The sequence below is a fragment of the Monopterus albus genome, unplaced genomic scaffold (genome assembly GCF_001952655.1).
Source record: "Monopterus albus unplaced genomic scaffold, M_albus_1.0 scaffold19.1, whole genome shotgun sequence".
Lineage (NCBI taxonomy): Eukaryota > Metazoa > Chordata > Actinopteri > Synbranchiformes > Synbranchidae > Monopterus > Monopterus albus.
Genome location: NW_018127899.1, coordinates 2717416 through 2726438, shown reverse-complemented (window position 1 = coordinate 2726438; position 9023 = coordinate 2717416). Strand labels below are relative to the sequence as shown.

At 42.3% G+C, this 9023-nt stretch overlaps 1 protein-coding gene across 1 annotated transcript in view; it reads right to left on the bottom strand.

The window, feature by feature from the left end:
- wasla (WASP like actin nucleation promoting factor a) overlaps positions 1–9023 on the bottom strand; it is a 20189-nt gene that overhangs the window by 1875 nt on the left and 9291 nt on the right. Inside the window, exons 6-9 of the mRNA XM_020593373.1 lie at positions 6872–7073; positions 4781–4823; positions 2445–2598; positions 3–38 (exon numbers count right to left, since the gene is read on the bottom strand). Of these exons, the coding sequence (XP_020449029.1) occupies positions 3–38; positions 2445–2598; positions 4781–4823; positions 6872–7073 (435 nt within the window). The remainder of the gene's footprint in view (positions 1–2; positions 39–2444; positions 2599–4780; positions 4824–6871; positions 7074–9023) is intronic.

Sequence of the window (9023 nt, the reverse complement as noted above, 5' to 3'; positions counted from 1 at the left end):
GCCGCCACGTGAAGGAGGTGGAGGGGGTGCGGGGGGCGCTGGGGGGAAAACACACGAGACATGAGGATGTACCAACACACGTTAAGATGACATCACCTCCCAACAGATACAAAGAAATGTGAACATATAGTGCCTGTTTTAGCTGCACTCCACTGGCTTCCTGTCCATTACAGAGTCATTTTAAACCTTAGGGCCTTGCACCACCTTATATCTCTGAACTCATACAGGTTTATTATCCTGAAAGAATGCTAAGATCCACTAATCAGCTATTTCTTAACATTCTTAGACCCAGACTGAAATCCTGTGCAGGTGGGGCGTTTGCTGTGGTGGGTCCTAAGCTCTGGGGTAGCATTCTTATGGATGTTAGATCCTCTTTGGACCAAAGTATTTTTAAATCTCCTCTTAAGACCCGTTTATTTGCACAGGCACTTAAATCCAGTCACAATTAGATTGGTGTTGCTATAGAAGTGTTTTAATGAGTTTTTTTATTATAATGTTGTTGTGAAGCATTTTGTTACTTGGTGTTTTGAGAAGTGCTACATAAATAAAATTTGGCTTCAGTGTTGTACTGGTAACCAGTAACACTCTCATACTGGTCACTGATATCAGCAGCACAACAAAGATCCATCTTTTGTCTTTACCATGTGTACACACATTCAGATTCAGGTCACTGTCTGCTTTTCTCTCCTACTTTCAAACCAGTGGAGGTCAACATGAATAAAACATAGACACAAACTATCACCGAGAATAAAACCGTCAGACAGAGAAGAGTGTTTCATCTGTAGTCTGAGGAAGGAAGTGATAGTTGAAGATAAAACTGTGAGAGGAATTTAAATGTGTTCATAAAAAGTTTGGTGCAACTTTAAAATGACAACAGTTTGTTTTATACTGCCAGTTTACCATAAGCTTTTTGTTATACTCGTGTATTTGCACAAAGTCCTTTTATATCACCAGAGTGAACCTGAAAATCCCAGATTTGTGATTTGACGCTACAAGATAATTCAGCTACTGTGTTCTCTGCTTGGTATTCTGTCACTGTAATCGTAAAATTCACACTCGGATCAACAATATGGATCACATATTTATTCAGACTATTATAATTAAAGCTTAATCAGATTGATTAAATTTTTACTGTAGAATGGATCAACACTTCGCAGTCTGTAAGATGGCCGTTATCCTACTGCTATCAAATATTTAACGGACTGTTTAAATTTCTACGGGGAGCTGAAATTCTCAATGGACTCTTCACCTTAACAAAGAAGAAAGTTTTTTTGAGTGAAAACTGTACGTTTTCTGTGGATCAAGACGTCTGGTGCCCCTGTTGCCGAACACTACCTCCTCTCTCCTCATCTGTCCCTCCCTCACCTCTGTCTTCCCTCCATAAACCATGTTCCCTCTCGCTCTGTGGAGGTGAACAAGCACGTCACAACTATATGGATTCATATAGGCTGGTTCATTATCAGTGGCAGCTATAACCTATGTATATTTTTCTACCAGTTGATAAATAAAGTCCTCAAAACTTCACTGGTCTCCAGCGCTTCACTCAACAACGTAACAGCCCGACTGAAAGCGTCAGATCAGCTGTCAGCTCCTGATGAGCTGGGAGGACAGCGCACGGACAAACGTTTTTCACCTGCCGACCGACACCAGAAATGTGCTACACAGCAAAAGTTAGCAGAATCGATTTCTATCTGCTGCACAAAAAAATGCATCAAAAATGTGCTTCGTCTGAGTTTACTGCACCTGTTAAATGTGACTGACCGTGCTGCTTTATGGGCTTCTCAGGCGAGTCACTGGGGCGCTTGATTAAATGATTGATTGGTTGGACTGTTATTTTTGCTGTAGCGTTAAAAGTGGAAACGCAGATTGTAAAAATTAGAATTAGGCCGTGCGATGTATCAGCTACCTGCAATTATCAACTGACCAACATCAGCACTGGCCTTTAAACACCCATCAAAAATAAGCTGAACCGTCCACAGAGAACAAGAGCAGCTCGGTTTCCCACCGTGCAGCGATCACTTCTGTTTTTGTTGAGTATTTTTAGAGAGAGTGTCCATGATTTCGAGTTTGCATCTTCCTTTTGTTTGTTTCATCTCAAGAACAGTCCAAAAACCAAAGACATTAAATACATGATGAAAAAAAAGGAGGAAAAAGCAGCAAGTTGCTGAATTGGTGTTTTTAAAAGATACTGAGCAACTCACCAGTGATAAAAAAAAAATCAAATAAAAAAAGATCCATCATTTCAGCTCTGACACCAAATATCTGTGCTAAAACAATGCAAAGATTAGTAAAAACATCAAACATCAGAAACAGCCTGACAGCGCCTGGCTCAGTCGCAGAGTTCAGGCATTGTGGCGATCCATCAACAAACACTGCACTGTTCCATTATTACTGCACATTAGTTTGATACATCAAAACGGGTGTGTGCGCGTGCACACACTCACCCTGCCTCCTCAGCTCGTTCTTGACGGCCTCCACTCCTCCCTTCTTCTCGATGAAGTCATATATGACCTTGGATGTCTCTCGGTCCTTCAGCTGAGCCTCGGAGATGCCGCACATGTCGAACAGGTTCTTCAGTTCAGGGTCCAGGTTGTTAAGCTGCAGCAGCGACAAGACACAAAACACGTTATTTAATCAATACTTAACCAGGGTAATCCCACTAAGGATGGCTAAGACAGAGGCATCAAAACTTCCAGACAAAAACAAACAAAGACACACAACACTGGAACAACAACACTAGATAAATCTGTAAAAGTTAAGAACGGAGGAGACTATCAAACAGTATCAGTATCAGGAACAAAAATAAACTCCCAGGTGACTGGAGCAGTGACATTCTGCTGCACATAAACTACACAGCAGCCATGACACAGAGTCAGTGTGACCCCTGGTGGCCAAGAGGAGGAAACAACCTGGCACCAACATTACAAACTGATTAACTCTGATTATGGGGCATGTCAGTTCATAACTTCCACGAAGGACGGTCTCCTGTATCCTCCCTCATGGCTCCTTCAGCAGCCTCCTCTCTCCTTGATCCTTACTCCTCAGAGCCGATATACGAGATGGAATGTCCTCAGTCGACCGAGGTCATAGGAACGATCATATAAGAGACTTTGGATGTATCCAAACATTAACCTGCAGCTCTGTACTGAAAACACTGACTCCTCATGCTGCAGTGAATTCTGGGAATGTCTGCTGAGTGAGTGATGTGTTGAGGATGCTGCTCACTCAGTCGGGTAAACAGAGACAATTAAGAGGCAAATGGTAGAAATGATCAGCGTCCTGCTTGTTGAGTCCATCAGCCTGAACACAGTGTTTGACAGTGGACAAACTCAACGATGACTCACACCAGTGGGTCCGTCTGCTATGAGAAACTAGTCAGGGCTTCTCAACTGCCTCCATTTCAAACATTTGACCATAAATGAGAACATTACCGTCTGTTTACAATCCCAAGTGGATGCTGTTGTTACATGCAGAACTCCCTCATTCCTTTCAAGGTTTTCCCACATTCGTCTGCTGAAGGTTTCTCTTTGCTTCCATAAAACTGGAGTCTTGACCCTACAGCTAGTGTAGAAACCAGTAACGCTCCATTATGCAACAAAAACTCCTCCCCACGTGTCTACTGACATATTGAGACAATTTCAGCACATTTGTCATCTCTGGAACTTCCAGTAACAGAGGAAAAGATAAGGTGTGTAAAACCTTTTCAGTAGGTTAATGAACTTGATTTACTTTTTAGCTAACAATTATTTTTGAAAGTCAAAACTTGTCTGTCTGGTGTTTTCACTGGTGTCCTACCAAACAGAGCTAATGATTGATTGTTTACTTTTCCCTGCTTCGTGTAGTTCTGGTGGATGCAATGCAAAATCTGAAACTTCTGTGTCCAACACCTGGAAGCCAGAGAACAAAAGTTTTACTATACAACAATCCCACAATATGGGCCCGTCACCACAACCAGAGGGAGTCTGTATTGTTTGGAATATTAGGCTGGTGGAGATAGTTATTTTGTACAGCGCTCCTCTCCAGTACTCCGGACGCAGCCTCAGACACCAATCGATGAAGCCAGTGGCTGAAAATAAACGAATAAAGCATGAAGCACAGGAGAAGAGCTGTGTGATGGATGTGCACTGAAACTCTCACTCCTAGCAGTTTGCGTGTTCTCAAAGGGAGAACCAGCTGTCATGAGAGCCGTACTGGATGTGGCTGCTGGGGTCTTTGCACCAGTAAAATAATAAACTTGTGAGAGCATCACAGCGCTCACTGTGATGCATCAGGATGATTTCAGTTTCTGATGTGGCACCGAATCACATGACAGTTGTACAAACACAACATCCTCACTAATGAACTCTGCTACAGCTACCCTTGTGGCTGAACACTGCAGCCTGTGGAGACGACCAGGTCCGGTGTGAGTTTTAAAGCCACGTCGATTAACTGCTTCATATCGAAACATCAGGTCAGGTGGGGAATGAGGAGAGGAACACAACACAACCTTTAATCTTAAGTGCCACAGTTATTAATAAGTGCACAAAAAGAGCAATGACTTGGATGATATTTATTTTATTAATTTCTTCAGTAATCTAATGGACTGATGAGCTGACGCCTGGTGCTCGGTGTCTGTGCAGCTTATGAGACGCCGCGAGATGTCTGTGAATATAAGCAGGAAGCAACAAGAGCCTATTGTGTGATTCCGTCATTCAGCCACCACACAGGTCACTATTGTGCTCCTGCATGTAACTGTGTGTGTGTGTGTGTGTGTGTGTGTGTGTGTGAAGGGGGTACTCACGTCAAAACCTGTGTTTGGGTCCCAGCCCACGTGACCGATGTGCCTGAAGAAGACAGGACAGACGTGGTAAGATCGCATACACATAAATATGCAGAAGTACATCAACTATTTATCATGTGCACACGGTCGCCCACATGCACATGCTGAATAGCGAGCCCACAGATGCTTGCGGTCAGATACCAGTCATAGAGACAGTGCGCTCATTAAGCGCTCTCAGACCGTTTACTGCTGCCATGAAGCCGAGTGCTACTGTCTATGACTGTACACACACGGACACTACAGCATCCAAACAACATTTTCAGGAGGTTTATTTTTCCCAAAAACAGTCAGTCACATGTTGCTTATTTGGACTGTTTTTTCCTTTGTGAACAAACCAGATCATTTCTGTCACTAGTCATGAGTACTACTGAGCATGTGAAAAGAATGGTACAATGTCTTCAGTGTCTCTGTAGGAGTCCGGTCTAAGTAAATCATTGCAGTGCCACTACCTCTGCTTTCTCTGCTTCACCATGGAGACACAAAAACAGAAAGGAGGTGTGGAGTGTGGCAGATGAGGGTGTTTACCAGGCAGGTGGGTTCAAATGAGTTGCATTTTGGGAAATGCAGGATTCAGAGCTCAACCCATATTAGAGGATATCTTTGTGTCTGCTGCTTCAGTTCTGACCAACTACTTTGATAACTGGTTAACCCCGTGGTTCTCAAAGTGTGGGGTGTGCCCCACTAGTGGGGAATAAAGATATGATAGGTGGGGTGCAATGAATGGAGAAAATTAGAAATGGGTCATTAATACAAGTAAATTAAAACAACATCAGTTCGGGGCCCGGGAGAAAAAAAGTGGAACCATAGTGCAACAATAACAGTTTAACGTCAGCATGTTAACTGCCGCGCAACAATATAAGGAAACGTTCAGAGAGGGCCAATATAGTGTACGTAGGGGGCATAATAACGTAAATGGATACATTTGTTACATGGACCACAAAAAAAGCAAACGATTCAGCACAAGCAGACAAAGAAACGACAGGCAGTAGCCTTATCAACCAAAAAGGCAGCTGGAAAAAAAAAAAAACAATATGATGAAGCCTACAGTATCTTGCGCTTGGATTCACGGTGGGAATGGTGGGGGCAGAGGAGGGACCCATGTGTGTCTTGTGTCTTAAACCACTGGCAGCAGACGGCATGAGGCCCAACCAATTAAGAGGACATTTAGAGACAACACACCCCAGTCAGTTGCTGGGCAGCTCATTCTCCTTGTAACTGTAGACATGGTGTCGATTATGCTGGATGAAACAAGTGCTGTAAAGTTGAACACTATCCCCCTGTCAAATGATAAAGTTGCACTTATATTTTATCTGTTTTCAACTTAATGTTATTTGATATTTCAATCAATTTGAAATTTTAAAATTGGCCTATTTCATTATAATTTTTGACAAGTGGGGGTTGAAAATTCGCCCACCCTCTTAAGTGGGGAATGACAACAAATGTTTGAGAACCATTGGGTTAACCGCTCAACTAATGCAGTGATGTCTCAAGCAGACGTGCCATCATTTCTCTGCTTTTTGTTTTATATAACTGCAAACTGAATACCTTTTACTTCTTTGATGAACAAAACAAGACAAACATATCACCTTGGGCTCTGCAGGATGCTATTTTCTGACTTTTTATAGATGAACCAATTTATTAATCAATAAAATAACAGGCAAATTCACAGATAATGAAAATAGCTGTTAGTTGTGGCCCAACCCCAACTTTATGAATCTGAAATGCTAAATCACTGCAGTAACCCTTTAATTTCCCACCTTTGGTTTCACTTTATCAGTTGTCCTTTGAAATAAACTTCAACTTGTCACAGTCCATACTTAAAGTACTCAAAGTTTAAATGTTTCTTACAGCAATTCTTTATTGGAAAACCCCCTACACACTTTTCATTATAGTTTTCCAGTGACGTCTGACTTTGCACTTGCTCCCTTGAACATGTCTGAGTGACTGATATCTGAATATACTGCGTTCCTCCTGGTGGCAACAGTACGGCATTTTCAGCCTGCTGCGGCACCACAGCACTCGGTGGTTTTAAAAATGTGATGTGTGACTCACTGGAAGTTGCTGGGTGTGCCGATGTCGGCCTTGGTCAGCTTCTTCTTCTTGCTTTTGGTTTTCTTGTCCTTGCGTGTCAGTCCGCTGTGGCTCAGCATGTTGTTGAGGTGGTACGGCTGCTGGTGGCTGTGGGAGTTGTGGAATCGGACGTTGTTGATCTCTGGGTTCTTGATGTCCACTGTGGCCATGGGCAGAACTGGACCTGCGGGCATTAATTCAACACAAAGGTAAAATCCTGACCATGCTAGGTGGCTAATGCTACCAAAACAAAAAGGTTAGCTTTAGATGCTAACACATCCAGAAGGAAGAAGGCCCCATCTGAATCCTCTGGCTGCTTTTAACCCTCTCCATGTCAAACAGCCGAACCCATGTTAATCCTGGTTGTTGGCCTAATCAATAACTAAAAGCCTTTACTCAGTACTTTGGATGTATTACAAGAACTGAATGACTAAAACTGAGACTGAGCTGTTTTTGGGTGCTTGTGACACAAGATTGCAAATGGGAAAGCCTGTGGCCACTGTGCCAGAGCCACCCACAACGCAGCACTGTTCCTGGAGGACTTTCTTATCCAGCATTCTTGTGCTGTTCCATAGTCATTTAAATTTCTAATATGTGAGCAAGTTACTCAAATAACGCCTACTTGAAATACCGCTCTGACACAGAAGACAAACTGCTTTTCGGATGGTCAGTTAGCTTTGGAAACCAGCTGGTCATCCACACACACTCACAGGACAGTCAGTGTCCACAGCTGTCCAAAATGAGCGCAGTGCTTCTTTGCACGCCTCTTCGAGCACTAAAAGTAAGCAAAACAAACCTGACCAGCAACAACCTGTAAGTTCTGACAGCTGAAGCAGCAGTGAGCATCCATTCAAGCCGACTGCGTTTAGTTTGTCAATGAGCATCAGTTGGATTTAACAGTTCACATCAGTCAACAAGAGACTCAGGTGAGCACTCACCATTCTCTGACATTGTGAGTGCTCCCTGAAGTGAAGTGTTTTTATCTCACAGCGACGACAAGAACAATACATTCAAACTGCAGGAAGGAGGCAAACAAACATGTCCCCAACAGAGAGGAAAATCCATAGCAACACTACACTGTTACTCATGTTTCACAGCTGAAATGTCAGAAATAACCTGTGCGACTGGAGAGGAACTTGAGTGAAAGAATGATTTCAGGCACAAAGCTAATTGAAGAGGCGACTAATCCTGCTCTTTACAGCATCAGTGCTTACCAACAGTCAGAGGACTTAATAAAAATAAACCGTCTTCTGGGCTGACATGCAGAAGCAGAGGACAAACTCTAAATTAAGCTCTGATGCACTGGGATCATTACAACTTTCTTCATGGTGGTGTTCAGGTGCAGGCAAACAGTTTTTGATTAAATTAGATTTGATTCATGATGATTAATTTACATTAGATAAAGACCAATGTTGCTTTAAGTGCTTCTCAGAAACTTGAGAACATAATTTATTTTTTACATTCAAATTCAACAAGTGAGCAACTCTGCTGTAACCCTGAGCATAAAACTATGTCAAGTTCACATTATAGACTAGACACATTTTCTGGTTCTAATGTTGTAGATTTATTTTCCCTGGCAAATGCAAAACTACTAAAACATTATTTGGTACATTTACAAAAGAGTTGAGCGGGAATATATATATATATAAAACCCTGCATCACTTTCATTATTATGTATATTTAAAAAAAACCCATAATCCCACACAGCCGCAGGTGCTTAAGTTCAGGCACTTTACTGATTCATTTGCATTGTTTGTGTTGACATCAGCCTGATATTGGCAAACGTTTGCTTCCAACAGGAACAGACTGAATAAAGTAGAATCCATACATTGTTCACTCGACTTTTACAGTCTCACTTCTCATAGCCAGAGATAATATCTCTTCCACAAAGTGAACAGAGCTCGGATCACTCTTTTTTCAGTGTTACTAGATCAGACCAAGTAAAATCTTGATTATTAAAAAGTGCTCAATCAGACATGAAGTGGACATGTTCGGATGTCATCAGATTAATGGAAAGGAGTGCCTGTCTGAAGGGGCTTAATGGTTTAACAGTCATTAAGGAACACCAACGAGATACCAGTACACACAGAACAAACATTCAGCAGCAGTGACTGGAGATTTGTGAACAACAGTG